Source organism: Vigna umbellata, chromosome 9 (genome assembly GCF_029865625.1).
Source record: "Vigna umbellata cultivar VRB3 chromosome 9, Vumbellata_1.0, whole genome shotgun sequence".
Classification (NCBI taxonomy): Eukaryota; Viridiplantae; Streptophyta; class Magnoliopsida; order Fabales; family Fabaceae; genus Vigna; species Vigna umbellata.
Window position 1 is genome coordinate 34,691,348 of NC_142173.1, and position 15,891 is coordinate 34,707,238.

General features: G+C 30.6%; 2 protein-coding genes and 1 non-coding gene across 3 annotated transcripts; all 3 read right to left on the reverse strand.

Annotated features, from left to right (window-relative positions):
* Window positions 1-2,170: 2,170 nt before the first annotated feature.
* On the reverse strand, window positions 2,171-2,243 carry TRNAE-CUC (transfer RNA glutamic acid (anticodon CUC)). Its single transcript has one exon. It is a non-coding gene; the product is annotated as a tRNA-Glu (tRNA).
* Window positions 2,244-3,351: 1,108 nt separating this feature from the next.
* Window positions 3,352-5,355, reverse strand: LOC148193334 (pathogen-related protein-like). Its single transcript, XM_088098220.1, has 4 exons — window positions 5,196-5,355; window positions 4,979-5,111; window positions 4,337-4,635; window positions 3,352-3,768 (listed from the first exon to the last, which is right to left on the reverse strand). Exons 1-4 carry the CDS (start codon window positions 5,313-5,315, stop codon window positions 3,613-3,615), a joined length of 708 nt encoding a protein of 235 aa, XP_087954346.1. The 5' UTR covers window positions 5,316-5,355; the 3' UTR covers window positions 3,352-3,612.
* Window positions 5,356-10,619: 5,264 nt separating this feature from the next.
* LOC148193335 (beta-glucosidase 12-like) lies at window positions 10,620-13,534 on the reverse strand. The gene is made up of 10 exons (XM_088098221.1): window positions 13,459-13,534; window positions 13,283-13,360; window positions 13,089-13,176; window positions 12,658-12,913; window positions 12,443-12,558; window positions 11,639-11,847; window positions 11,520-11,551; window positions 11,333-11,435; window positions 11,064-11,172; window positions 10,620-10,986 (listed from the first exon to the last, which is right to left on the reverse strand). The coding sequence occupies exons 1-10, from the start codon at window positions 13,517-13,519 to the stop codon at window positions 10,815-10,817; spliced, it is 1,224 nt and encodes a 407-aa protein (XP_087954347.1). The 5' UTR covers window positions 13,520-13,534; the 3' UTR covers window positions 10,620-10,814.
* Between the last annotated feature and the right edge of the window lie 2,357 nt (window positions 13,535-15,891).

Consider the following 15,891-nt stretch of genomic DNA (forward strand, 5'->3'; position numbering starts at 1 on the left):
CAAATTTTCGAAATTCGGTGACTGATAACAGTTGAAAAACTGTTATTTTTATACTTAATTTTGACCTTAAAGACAACCTTTATGACTTAGAAACTAGCTTGGAATCATGCTTTTGCTCAAGTTTTGGAAATAAGAGAGTTGGATGGGTTTTACGCTTGGTTTCCCTTGTTTTGGTAGGAATTAAGATGAATTAGATGAAAGAAGTTGAAGTAGTAAGGAGCTGGAGGAAAGGAAGTGAAAGTGCACAAAAGAAGAGCCGCAGTCACCGCTCAGCGCAACTTTTACCGCTGAGCGACACTCTGAACTATCACAGTCACCGTTGAGGGGCAAAACTATAGCTGAGCGTCAAAACTGAAGAGCCGCACTTACCACTGAGCGCCAAAATACCGCTGAGCGCCATTTATTTGGGCTTGGGCTTATTTTCTGTAATTTGTAATAAACTATATAAGGTTTTAGTCGACTTAGGGTTTAGATCTTTGGACAGAAAGAGGCAAAATCACACTTTCTTCACCCCTTGAAGGAGGGTTTTGGATGCTCAAGCTCTATTCTTCAACTTCTAGGGTTTTATCTTTCATTCTTTCATTGTTTTTCATCTAGTTTCACCATGTCTATGGTGAACTAAACTTCCATTGTTGTTGGGGAACCGATGTAATCCTTTGAAACCTCATGTATTGAATTGATTCTCTAATTTATGTTTTCTTTCATTAATTGTTAATGTTTTTCTTCTATACTCTACGCATGCTTTTAACTCATTCAATTGCATTATCATTGATGTTATTTGTATGGACACATATAAGTACATCTAGAACTGAGGAAATTCTCCCAAGAGCAATATTACCTAGACATATGGATAGGAGGATTGGTTGCCTTTAAGCTTCTGTGCGAATGTAATACATGAATAATTGTTAGGGAGACAAAATATTGTAAACTAGTGATTAGGAGTACGCTTTCTTCACCGAGACATCGGGTTTAAGGTAAATTAGAAAGTGGCATTAACATTAATGAAGAAAGATGAATTCTTGAATATATGAGAGTGGATAGGATGAATCGGAAAACCCAACAACATAATCATTCATATTCTACATCAACCGTTTTTGCATCTTTCAATTCCATTGATCAAAACCTTGCATTCATGTTTATTTTTCGTAATTCAACAACAATGTTTTCATTTACAAATCTAATTTAATTAACAAATCACATAATTGTCTAGGCCAGTGAGTCATTTGGGAAACGATACTTGGATTTACCACTTTATTATTACTTGATACGATTCGGTACACTTGTCGGGTGTTAACAGTGACTACCTTGACAGGATTTCGAAATTCGATAACTTTCTTAACGGAATTTTGAAATCTAGGGCTACCATAACAGAATTAGAAATCAAGTGATATCTTAAACCAAATTTCAAAATCCAGTGAGTACCTTAATCAGTTTTGAAATCTAGTCACTTCCTAAATCAAATTTCGAAATTCGATGACTTCCTAAACGAAATTTTGAAATTCAATTATTTTTTAAACAAAATTTCAAAATTTTGTAACTTCCTTAACTGGATTTCAAAATTCGATTACTTCCTTAATTGGATTTCAAAATCTAGTTAATTTTTTGAAATCTTATGAATTTTTAATTTGGATTTCAAAATTTAGTGATTTCTTAAACTAGATTTTGAAATTCAATAACTTTCTAAATTGAATTTCAAAATTCAGTTTGTTTCCTATATGATTTGAAATTCAATACATGGCAGGAATAACTATATGAAACAAAAAATATAAAATTTTAAGAAAAACACTTATACATTAATGAGATGAAATGAAGAAGATGAAAGTGAACGGAGTAAGACTGATGAAAAAGAAAAACAACGAAAATTCATCACCAGACCAACGAAAACCACCACCATACAAAAAAGAGAACGAGAGAAGAAAAATGACCGAAACATTACACAAATACAATAACTAACAGAAGAATAATAATAAAGTGGTGAATGTGGGTGTAAGTAAGTAAATATACAAGTCTTGTTTACCTAATTATTATATTTAACATTTTTAATGATGAACACAAAATGTTAACTTAAAGTAACTTAAAAAGCACCCGTTAAAGTTAATTAACTATTTTTTGGGTAAAAAAATTTCATGTCGAAAATATATCATTAAGAAAAAGATAAATGAAAAATAACTTCCGTTGCCGGGACTTGAACCCGGGTCTTTCGGGTGAGAGCCGAATATCCTGACCAACTAGACTACAACGGAATGATTGATATCAAAGCAGCACAAAGATATATAAACCTTTATCTTTAAATCAGATTTTCAAAAAAAGAACCAGGGAGGGCAAGACAGGGACCCTTGGGGGAGTTATGACCTTGCATGATCCACACGTTTGTCCTCCAAAATGCCTTTCCTTTTCTTTCTCATTTTATGTATTTCAATCTTCAATTCATTTTAAGAGGATTGGGTAATAAGGACTGCACTTGATAATTTATGTTTGCATGAAGAGTTCAATTGAATGCAGTTTGAGGTAGAATCCTTCCCTTCTGGAACCACTATCACTGCATAAACTGAACATTACCTTTAGATTTTTTTAATTTATCTGAATTACTAAATAGATTTCATAGAGTTTTAGATCACTCCAGTTCGTACACATTTCCATGCAATAAAATATGGAGCAATTGAAATAGTGTTCTTGGCTAAGCCTCCTTTCTGCATATTGGTAGTTTGGTGGTTGCAGAATACTAATTTTCCGGATTCTGATTGTAACATTTCCGCTGTTTGTAACAGTTTTCATTTTATGAGAAAAATGCCTACCACAAAGTGGAAGAACTTTTCGGGCTTTTTATGTTTCTCTGTAGAACATAATTTATGTAATCTTTGAAGTCAAAATCATCCACCAGTACCAAACTTTATTGCTGTTCTTTTACCCATTTATGAGATAATTTTGTTACGGCACATGGTCAGAATTAATAAGCACGTCTTTTTTATAATACGAAGAAAAAATTTGTTTTACTTTTTTAACATTTTTACATTATCAACTAGTGTCATCAAGAGAGTTAAAATAATCATAACAGCAATAAAGAAATAAATCTATGCTCTGAATTTGTCTAAGCAACTGCTAAATAACTACTGTACTGCACAACAACTTCAAATGCTTTCATTCAACAATAATGCTGACACAGAAGGTTGTCTGGTTTCCGATTGAATCAAACGCATGAGCTCTCCCTTTGTTCTTTTTTTAAATATCGTATATTTTTAAAATTCATTAGACAATTTTAATCACTCTTTTCTCATTTGAGTTTTTCTTCTTTTTTTTACCTAATTTTTAGTTATTTACACATGTATATTTATTGTAACGTGAACATAAAAATAATAAACTGGAAAACATTATAAATTTCTTCAAAAGTGCAACAGTAATGTCAAACAGACACATTACTTCCCAACATAGCACATGTATTTGCCATAACTATCCATAAAAGATGGAAAACTTAGTTTATTTTTTTCAATTTTATTCGTTGGACCACTATCACAGCAAGTAGTTCTAGGTTTCTTCAAATCTCAGCTGCCACATTAATTGATCCAAGAAACATAGGTGGATCAGAACATTATTCACTTAGAGCAATATTGCAAACTATGTGGAGAAAGGACATTGTTTTGAAGTTGGTGAAGCTTTGTTGCCATCATCCTCTATGGGGTGACTTGGGTGCTTCCCTGATAGAAGGCCTCCGAACATCTCAGCTGGGTCATAGTAAAGTTCCACCTCTTCAACTTTCAAAGAGTCATCCACCTGTATAGATTCATGACTCATGATTGTGATAGAACCTTAAGTAAAACGTTTCTTACGACCACTAGTGGAAAAATCACATCACTAACTGTCAATGCTAGGTGGGATATTTTGTTTGTCTCAAAAAATTTCGTCTTCATCACAGATGATTTAACATTTTGAAACTTGTTTTAACATCAAGTTTTGCTCACAGATATTTACATCTGTATTCGGTAGTTGAATCAGAATTCTGTGTGTTTTAATATTCATTAGTTTCATTACAAAAAGTTGTCCTGAAAACTAATCTAACTCTAGAAGAATAGTTTAAGCCTTTATGAAATGTCAAAAAGTCTTGCATGATGAAAGCTAGCTCATAAACACTTATTTTTCTCTAAACCGACCAAGGAATTCTGTCAGAACAAGACCTTAACCGAATCATTGAACACAAAAAACATTCTGGTTTTTGTTTTGCTTCGAAACATTTGATTTCTGATGTTAAAATAGAGACATATTATATTGAGATAGCACACAGTGGTATAAAGTGTCATCAAGAATCCATTTTGTGAATGTAAAGACATAGTGTATGTAATACCTTGACAGTTCCGACACCATAGAATTGGACCATCTTCCCAGTAGGGGCATGTTCCTTATAAGGGCCTTCAAAGAACCCCCAGTGCCTAAACTTGAAAGCAATTTCAGGAGGTCCACTGTAAACTTTTATCACCTCCCAAGCAAACCCTCTAGGAAAAGCTGATCTGAACAATTCATGAGATGATTCAAAAGTCTCTTTATCAGCTTTGTAAGGTTGCAGATCTTCTGGCAGAGAACTTTGCAACAAAGCATTGTAACTTCCCAGCTTCAGAGTTTCCTCTCCAGATAATCCCTCCCTGCCTGCAAATCAAACATTATACTGATTCTCACAACAGAAAAACCAGAACATGGTTGATGTAATTATGTGGTACAACTATCATTTATTACCATAATCCCTTCAAAAACTGGTCTCCTGCAAGAAAATACTTACACAAGGAATGAAAAGGCCACAAGATCTGTGGATTCTTACTGGAACTATGAAAGGGGTGTCTATACAAGATCAAAAAATACATAGCAAATCTTGATCTATTCGTTCACCCCATTTAATCATGTGATGAATAGCAGTTAATCAAATAGTAGAATACTAAAAATAAGAGTGGAAATGTTGGAGAGGAAATAAATATGACAAATATGAAGTGCATACCATTGACAAATAGCTTGAACTTCTCAGGGTTTATTGTCCTGAAATCCTGCAAACGGGTCTTGTGAGAGAGCTCCATCTCATATGACTTGATAGCATTTTGCACTGTCTCTTCCAATGATCCTTCTGGCCATTCCTGCAAAACATGAAAACACAAATTGAAAAGATAATCTTTAGCGAGAGATGAAAAAAGGGTAAGAGGGTATGGTGGTTGTTGCACCTTAGTTCTTCCTTCTTCAAAAAGCTTGTTAACAACATCATAAGTGGGAGGACCACCATGTCTCCACTGTATGCTATCAGGTTCATCATGCAAGAAAGATCTGTACCTGTCTTTGGCCATGACAAATTAATATGATAGCACATACACCACCTTAGTTATTATATATTAGAGGGCTTGGTCCCCATTTTGTTTTCACATATATAAATTAGTTTAAAAATAAAAATATTTTCTTTAATTTCAGTATATATTTTATATATTTAACCCTTTCACCAATAGGAAAATTTTAGCATCCCAAAATATTTTCAGAGCACGCTCTGCACCTACAGCTGTAGCAGCTATGCTTGTATCACAGGTTGACGGTGATCATGGTGAACATCAATAGTTATTACATAGGCTTTCATTGGCCTCTTTTCTATCATCAAGATAAGGTTTTTGTTTCCTTGTTATTTTCCCAGGCAACTTAAGATGTAACTGAACAATTACAATTTTGAAAGAAAAGATATATTTGACTTTTAGATGTTCGATCATTAATTGCTTTCACATTTCCCGTGACTCCGTTCATGTATTTGATAACATCATTAAGTAAATTAATTTAATGATTAATGTAGGATAACCATATATGATAATATAATAAATTAAAAATTTATTTTTAATAAAATATCAATATAACATTTATATAAATAATAAATTTTGTTGAAAAGAAAATAATATTGTTTTATTTTGAGAAAATTTTGAAGTAAATTAATAAAAAGACATATACAAATACTAAATTGAAATCAAGACAATTTGACTCCAACACACGAGTGGTACTTATAAACCATAGTAAAGCTGCCAATTTGACTCATGATTCCAGGGCTAGCCCTAATCCACTCTTGAAAAAGCCCCCTCTTAAGAAGTCCCTCAAATGAGGGCCAAAAAAAAGCTCCAATCCCCAAAGGGTGTTACTCCCTCCACCACCACCACTCTCTCCCCACCTCCCCAATCTTTTCTAAAATAAATTTAATTACAAAAATAACCTTTTTTAATTACAAAAATAACCTTTATTTTATTTTTAATCATATTTATTTACTTTGAATTTAAACCCTATTTTTCTACCCACTCACTTTTCACTCAACCCCACCACCAACTCTCCTTCTCTTTCTTTTAGATTCCCACCCCAAACTCCACCACATCCGTCTTCTAAAAAATAATGGGTGTTGCTCCCTCTACCACTCTTACTCCCTCCACCTCCCCAACCTTCTGCATAATATTTTTAACTACAAATATAATCTTTTTTACTTTTATCCCTTTTTATTTACTTTATCTTAAACACTAAATTTTTATCCATTTTCACTCCCGCACCTCCCAACTCTCCTTCTCTCTCCAGATTCGCACCCCCCCAACTCCAGATCCTTTCTCATCTCGCAACTCTTGCTTCCTTTTTTTCCATATCCGTTTGTTCTTCATCATATTCACGCAGCCCTACCCTCTCTTTCCAGATTATCACCCCCCACTCTCATCAGATCCGTTCTCCATATCCGTTTGGTTTCAGAAAAAACTGAACCGATACATTCCCACTACTGCAGCATTTGGAGGCATATGTATTGTTGCCCTGACTGTGTTGGCTGATTTCATGGGGGCAATTGGTTCAGGGACTGGAATATTGCTTGCAGTGATAATCATATATCAGTACTTCGCGACATTTGAGAAGGAGAAAGCTAGTGAGCTTGGCTTCTTTGGTTTCTAATTTCTGCTTAGCATTTACGGTTGGTGATGCAATTCTCCTTCCCCACCTGCAGTTTTGCTGTGTATTGAGTACTGCTTGTAGGTTGTTTAACACAGTAAGGAAGAACTTTAGATTAGCTTTTATCTTTTCTCTACCGAGGAAGCCCGTGGTATATTACTGTAACCGAGGACAATTGGTTCAGGCATCTTTTCTCAACATTGTTTTTATTAAGTAAAATAAAATTCTGCATCAAAATGGTTGTTGTTTTACTTTGTTGGGGTATTCTCAATGGTCCTGCCACTGGAGCTCACTTGCTGAGCTTATTCTTCATGGTCATTCCATCATCTTGTACATTTTTTTTTCTTTTGTTTAATATAAGCTTTTTACTTTAATTTTTAATGTGATTCTTAATGCCTAACTTTAACTAAAATAGGTTACAGCATTATATCTTATTGGAATTTTTTATTTTTACCGATACACCTTCTTATTATAGTATAATTTTTTTTTCTTAATGAGAAGATTAAATAAAGATGTTTTGAGTCGACTGAAGCAGTTCTCACACAGTCAATGGAGCATGAGTTTGGTCTCATTAATTTCTTTTTGACTCGATTATAAAAAGAATACTATAGAATTAAAAAATTGTTTAGTGTAGATCTTTCCTTGTATTTTAAATTCCCAAGAATTGATATAACCAGAAGAACCCTAATGGAGTAACTTGTTTGACCTTTGCCTAGAAAGAAGATAAAGGGGAAGAGTGAGTAGTAAAAGTGACATCCGTTTTAGCTTAAACGGATGTTGAGATCCGCTCACGGATGCTCACATCCGTTTAAGGGTTTACACGTTATTTTAGAATTTAATTTAAGGTTGATTACGTAACTCGAAGATGAATGCAGTGTGCCTTCACCTCTTTCACCACTGCACCTTCAAGCACCACCGAAATCGACCACTAGCACTTTGCTGGAACAATTTCTTCCACCACCACTTGCAACCTCTCACTCATCACACTCTCACACCACAATGGAAAAAGAGAAGAAAAAGAATTCCAACTTTAAAAAGGAAGAAGAGCACAATGAAAAATACGAAGTGAAACGTTATAGAGGAAGAAGAGTTTTTGTGTCGTTGTCATACATTCATGTAAAATATTGCAGTGGGTAAAAGTTTAAATTTTTAATCTTAAAAGTAAAATTTTACTGAAGGATAAATCAGGAATAGAAAAATAGAGAAAGGGTAAAAGAGGAACAAGGAGGTGGAGGGAGCAAAGGGTGGTGGAGGGAGCAACACCCATCCCCAAAAACCACTTCTTAAGGGGGTTAGGGTCAGGGTTAAGGTGGGTTTAGCCCACTAAAAAATTTTTGGAAACTAAACTTCAACATTCTCATAATAAAAGTATTAAATTTTATATTCATGAAATTGATTTCTTATTTCAAATTATTAAATAAAACTAATTAATTATAGTATAATAGAATATTTAATATTCAAAATAACTACTTTTTTAAATAATTAAAAACAATTGCAAACCACACACTTAATTTTATACAACTAAATAGTATTACAATTTTTTTTTGCTAAAATATTATAAAGATGTTTTATTTTGTTGTCAATTTTAATACAATTATGTCTTATACTGCAAACACCAATTATTAGAAAATTATATATAATTAGTAATATCAAAATAACCTCAAAGAGAGATAATAACATATTAAATTAATTTAATATTTGCACTGCTTTTACAGTTCTTAAAAAGAATCAGTCTTTTGTTTCCTCGACTTCAAAATATCACTCAATCTGTTTTTAATTATTTAAAATTAAAAATAATTCAAAAATTTATTATCTAAAATTTTTGGATCAAAAATAATATTAATATTTTATGTGTAAATTAAACTTATGTTTTATTTTGCTTTTTTCTCTTTGATAATCTTTTCTCAAAATCACCATAAGATATATTATAAAAAGAAAATTAATTTTGAAAAATTTATAAAACAAAGAAAATTTTAAATAGACGTAAAGTACTAAAGAATGACAATGTTATAGTGTTTCAATTCTTTAACTAACACATTAAATAATTTATTTTAACTTTCAATTAGAACACATAACATAAATGTATGTTTATGTTTATGACATTTAAAATGTAAACATTTTGAGTGAGTAGTACGACGAGATTGAATCCTATGCGCAAATACAACTGGAACTTGCACAATGTTTATGAGTTTTTTCTTTTTACTTCTTATTTATGTTATGAGCATGATTTGTCGAGTATAAAATGAAAAATAAAATCATTTATATTTAATTTCTTTTTCAATAGCTTTCTAAGAAAATAAAGAAGCCTTATTTTTTTTAAAATTAAGAGCTTCAATTATAGAAAATCTTCTCTTAAATTTCAATTAGGATAATTTTAGATAGAAAGTTAATTTCTGACTTATAACCTAAAAAAAAGCGAAATTAAATATTTAAATTTCAAATTTATAAAATGATCCTTTAATTATATACTTAGAGAATCTAACTCAATAAATATTGTCAATTTGCTTTTGTTTCTTGATTCTAGAACCCTCGTCCTATAAAAATTTCAATTTATTTTCTATAGTAACTATTTTTGTAACAAATTAGGAGTTAATTATGTTTTTTCTTGTATTCAAAATGAATATTTTTTCTAAGAAAAAGGCCCATGGGTTGGCCCTGGCCCATAGGGCTTTTGAAGAAATTTTGGCCCTGTGGGCTTTTTCTACAAGGGGATTTTTGCCCCTGTGGATTTTTCTTGCCCCAACCCACGTGGGTTAGGCCAAACCATGTAAGGGGGGCCAAATTGACGGGTCTATCAATAAGAGTAGCTAGATTTCTCTTTCGTTGAAATTGGATGTAATGACTTCACTATGATGTAAAATTCTTGTGCAATATATCGTTGTTCGTTCATATGCTCTTTCTTGAATTTATTTTCATTATATGGAAATATAATGTTATTTGAATGTCTCTGCTTACTAGAAAGTAACTTTGAACATGGACATAGATAGAGCATCTAAGTGATTTGGGATCTAGGGATAGACTCAATAACTTAGTCATTCTTAGCATCTGATTTAATGCAAATTGTATATTAAATTGACTAAGAGATTAACACTTTGATATACGAATTTAGAACTAGTTGCTAAGGAATTAGGACTCGTATGTCTTGATGTGAATGTTGAATGAAATAATGATATGTTGTGCAAGGTTTTATTTTCATGTGATTCATGAAACCAGTAAATGAGTCAATTAGATAGTAACTCTCAATTCCCTTGGGAGAACAATACTTTGTATTTACTTTTACCAATTGAAACGATTTGGTATACTTGACAAAATGTTATCAAGTTTTTGGCGTCGTTGTCGCGGATCAAACCCGGGTCGTCCGCGTGCATTCGAAAATACTTAGCATTATACTATTGCATAACATTTATATAAAAATTAAATTTCGTTACTATTTGAAGAGTGACAATATTGTTTAATTTTAAAAATATTATGACTGAATTGAGATAAAATAAAAATATAAAGACCAAATTAAAACTAAACAATGACACCAGGATGAGAGTAATATGTGACACTGACATAGTGACATCACATTATCTCTGTCATATGACATGATGTTACTTTAACATGTGACAAATTTTTATTTTTAAAAAATTGAAAAAAAAATAAGTAACATGTGACCTCTTTAATAATGTTAGTACATTATTAACGAAAAAACTAATTGAATCAATTTTTTCATATTAAGGACCAAATCGGAACCAATAAAAATACAGGACCGATTACAATTTTTTCTACAAAAATGGAAACCAATGGAATCATTTAACCCTATATCTATTACATGAGCTTTGCAAGAATCCTTACTCTATCAATATTTATTCTAATAGTAGAGTGCCTTAAATATTAAGAACTAACTATATAATCTAAGACCTTTTAAGAAAGTTCTTAAACCATTTTGCAGAGAGTTTTTCATATCGTTTTAAGCCATTCTTATAATCCACAAAGTGAATTCCAAAGCGTACTGCATAACCATCATTCCATTCGAAGTTGTCCAACAATGACCATGCAAAATATCCTTTTATGTTTACGCCATCCCTAGTAAAGTCAATAAAATAAATAAATTAAATTTGCAAATAAAATAATTTTTGAGCAATAAAGAAATCATTAATTACCTAATTGCCGAATTTATATAATAGAGATGGTGATAATAGTAGTGAACTCTATGTTTATCGTAAAGGGATTTCCTTAACGATACTGTCGGTTCGTCCAATTCACTTACACCTTCAAGTTAAAAGCAATATACGTTAAAAGTGATAGAAGAAAGATTACTTATAAACATGCAAAAAGTTATATTAAGGCTACATATTTTAAATAATTTTGTCTAAATAATTACTTAATGAGATATTTCAAAGATAATAAAATGATGATTTGATTTAATTACCATTTTCAGTTATGTAAATCAAAGGAATGTTGTACTTTTCTTTTGTATAGAGCAACAATTCTCTAATTCCTTTAGGATAAACGTATAACCAACTAGAACCGCTCTGCAAATATAAATATGAAGTTATACAAAACCAAATAAACCAATAATAATATGAACATAAAATTTCAAATGATTGCATACATACCGATGGACCTATTGGAACGCCATTACGAATAGCTAGCCCACAAAACAAAAAACAAAATGTGATATTATGAAATTATAAGATATGTTATTTAAATAAGTGATAGTTAAAGTTCTACTTACATGAAAGATTGGCCTTGCAATCTGTTTCATAATTAGGTTTGGTTTTGGGTGCATCGGCAGCATAGTAAGTGGTGTAATAGTTTAATCCAAGAAAATCAAATGAACCAACAAGAAGTTTTGCTTCTTCTTTAGTGAATTCTGGTAATCTTTTACCAACTAAGGAACGCATGCTCTCTGGATACTTTCCTGATGTCAATGGTTCCATGTACCTATAATTATTATTACAAAATATCAAAATTTCAGACTTTTCTTTGTTGAATAACTCCAAATTATTCACATACCTACTACCAAAATAATATAATATAGTACAAATCCAAAACTTACAATATTTTACTCTTGAAAATAGAAGAACAATATAACACGTAATAACAACTTTAATTAGTGTGACTCTACATAACTCAAGATATTCCACATCAATTATAGTTATAAGATAAATTTATAATATATAAATGAGTACAATCTTATATGATTGTATAAGTTTAAAATTCACTTCTTAATATAATATCATAACTATAATTTAAAGTCTATCATAACGAGATTTTTTGTTTGTCCAGCCTATTGTACAACATTATCATACCAATAATTAATGTTTTGTCCTAAACTCAATATATATATTTCTCAGTATGAAGGACATGTGTTGAAAGTTTCGAATAGACGGACAATAAGACCGTTCACAGTATATAAATAAGTATAAACTCATGTTATAAGTCGATTTTACAAGGTTGAGTTAATCTTAAATTTTATATTCTAACATAATTTTATTTTTAAGAGTGGTAATATTTAAATGGAGAGTGAAGTACTTACCATCCATACATAAAGTCAAGAGCTCGTTGAGCAGCTTCTTTATCTGATGTGGTATTTGAAAATGGCTCAAACCAATGAGACACATGTGTTATGCCTATCACTCCCCTTTGAGATTCCTAAGCAAAGTGTTCCAAATGTTAAGTACAAGAGTTGTACAAAAATAGTTTAACCCTTATAGCAATGCTGAAGTGTAGCTTTTGGTGAAGACTAAAAACCTGATACTTTTTCTTGTACACTTGAACAGCTGCTGCATGAGAAAGTAGTTGATAATGTGAAATTACATAAGGTTCTGTTCCTGAATCACCACCAGTGCATTTTGGATTTAACCATTGGGAACATCGACCTGGTGCAAAGCTCCCAAGTGCATAACCACCCCTACTAAAAGACCATGGCTCGTTTAAAGTAATCCAATGTTTCACCTTATCTCCAAATTCTTCGAAACAAAGTTCCGCATAGTCTTGAAAATCATTTCTGAAAATCAGTGATGGATGAATTATATTCATGGTAGTTATAATGATAATAAATTAGTGTAAAGTTAACATCAAGGAAGTAAATATTTATGGAAATTAGATTACTAAGTTATCTTACATATCATTCGTATTTTTATTTTAGTTATGACATAAAAGATAAATTTTGTAAAACTTACACAATGAGAGGACTTAAGAAACCACTGTAGTCTTCTTGTAAAGCTTGAGGAATATCCCAGTGAAAAAGTGTCACATATGGTTGTATACCTGAAATATTAATATTTCGCATATAACTATTGTCACTTACTTAAAAATCTATTATAAAATGTAAACTTTTTAATTAAGAAAAAAAAAAGTAAAAATTAATGTTGACCGTTGAGTAGCAAATGATCGATGAGGTTGTGGTAATAATCGATTCCTTCGTGATTTATACCTCCATTCAGCTTTCCTTCTATTTATGATTTACAAAGATTGAAATCATTAACATGAAAGGTACAAATACAATAATTACGAAAATAATTAATAATTGTTGATGAACTTTGATCTCACTTGGTAGGATTCTCGACCAAGAGATGGAGAATTTGTAAGCATCCAGATTCATATTCTTCATTATATGAATATCTCCCTGTTATATGAACAGAAATCAACACTAGAAAAATGATTAATTACTTTGAGGGAGAGTGATACTTGGTTTCATCATTGACTGAGAATTTGGACTTTACCTTATAGCGATGATACTGATTAACTGCTACGTCTCCATTACTTTTATCCTTTATTTTCTCTGAACGTATTAGACATGTATAATCAGGCTATTTTAAAACATTACGCTTAGACCCGCCAATTTGGCCCCCCTTACATGGTTTGGCCCTAACCCACGTGGGTTGGGGCCAGAAAAATCCACAAGGGCAAAAAGGCCCTTGTAGAAAAAGCCCACAGGGCCAAAATTTCTTCAAAAGCCCTGTGGGCCATGGCCAACCCATGGGCCTGTTTTTTAGAAAAAATATTCATTTTGAATACAAGAAAAAATATAATTAACTCCTAATTTGTTACAAAAATAGTTACTATAGAAAATAAATAGAAATTTTTATAGGAGGAGGGTTCTAAAATCAAGAAACAAAAGCAAATTGACAGTATTTATTGAGTTAGATTCTCTAAGTATATAATTAAAGGATCATTTTATAAATTTGAAATTTAAATATTTAATTTTGCTGTTTTTTAGGTTATAAGTCAGAAATTAACTTTCTATCTAAAATTATCCTAATTGAAATTTAAGAAAAGATTTTCTATAATTGAAGCTCTTAATTTAAAAAAAAATAAGGCTTCTTTATTTTCTTAGAAAGCTATTGAAAAAGAAATTAAATATAAATGATTTTATTTTTCATTTATACTCGACAAATCATGCTCATAACATAAATAAGAAGTAAAAAGAAAAAACTCATAAACATTGTGCAAGCTACAGTTGTATTTGCCCATAGGATTCAATCTCGTCGTACTACTCACTCAAAATGTTTAGATTTTAAATGTCATAAACATAAACATACATTTATGTTATGTGTTCTAATTGAAAGTTAAAAGTAAATTATTTAATGTGTTAGTTAAAGAATTGAAACACTATAACATTGTCATTCTTTAGTACTTTATGTCTATTTAAAATTTTCTTTGTTTTATAAATTTTTCAGAAATTAATTTTCTTTTTATAATATATCTTTTGGTGATTTTGAGAAAAGATTATGAAAGAGAAAAAAAACAAAATAAAACATAAGTTTAATTTACACATAAAATATTAATATTATTTTTGATCAAAAAATTTTAGATAATAAATTTTTGAATTATTTTTAATTTTAAATAATGAAAAATAGATTGAGTGGTATTTTAGAAGTCTAGGAAACAAAAAAGTGATTCTTTTTAAGAACTATAAAAGCAGTGCAAATATTAAATTAATTTAATATGTTATTATCTCTCTTTCAGGTTATTTTGATATTACTAATTATATATAATTTTCTAATAATTGGTATTTGTAATATAAGACATAATTGTATTAAAATTGACAACAAAATAAAACATCTTTATAATATTTAAGCAAAAAAATTTGTAATACTATTTAGTTGTATAAAATTAAGTGTGTGGTTTGTAATTGTTTTTAATTATTTAAAAAAGTAGTTATTTTGAATATTAAATATTCTATTATACTATAATTAATTAGTTTTATTTAATAATTTGAAATAAGAAATCAATTCCATGAATATAAAATTTAGTACTTTTATTAGAAGAATGTTGAAATTTAGTTTCCAAAAAAGTTTTAGTGGGTTAAACCCACCTTAACCCTGACCCTAACCCCCTTAAGAGGTGGCTTTTGGGAGTTGGGGCTTTTTTTTGGCTCCCATTTAAGGGGCTTCTTAAGAGGGGGGTTTTCCAAGAGTGGGTTAGGGATAGCCCTGGGGTCATGGGTCAAATTGACAACTCTACACTAAGCTCATAAAATTACTTTATAGATTGTCAAATTGTTAGAGATGAAAACATAAAAAATATTAAAATGTAAATTTTAAATTTAACTGAATCTTATAATTAACTTTTTAATATAAAATTTCAACTTACTTATATATTACGAAATCTTCTTATGTTTAATGAATATGAAACTCCAACAAAATATACCTGGATATTTGTGGGTGAATACATCCCACATACTTAGTCCTCTTCCATATTCTTTTGCAGCACATTCTTACTGTGCATGAACATAAAATTATGTGAGTTTAGGTTCAAATTTTAAAGGTTAACTTCTTGTTATGAATGAATTATGAGCATTACTAACAAGTAAATTTTAACCCTAATTCAACTTTTTGCATTAACATTGAGAGATATAAAGTTGGTTTGAAGATTTTGAAAAAAGAGAGTAAAAAAAGTTACAAGTTTAACTCTTTTTATGAACAACATACTAACAACTTATATTTATTTATAAAAAAAATAACCTAATATTCAACTTAT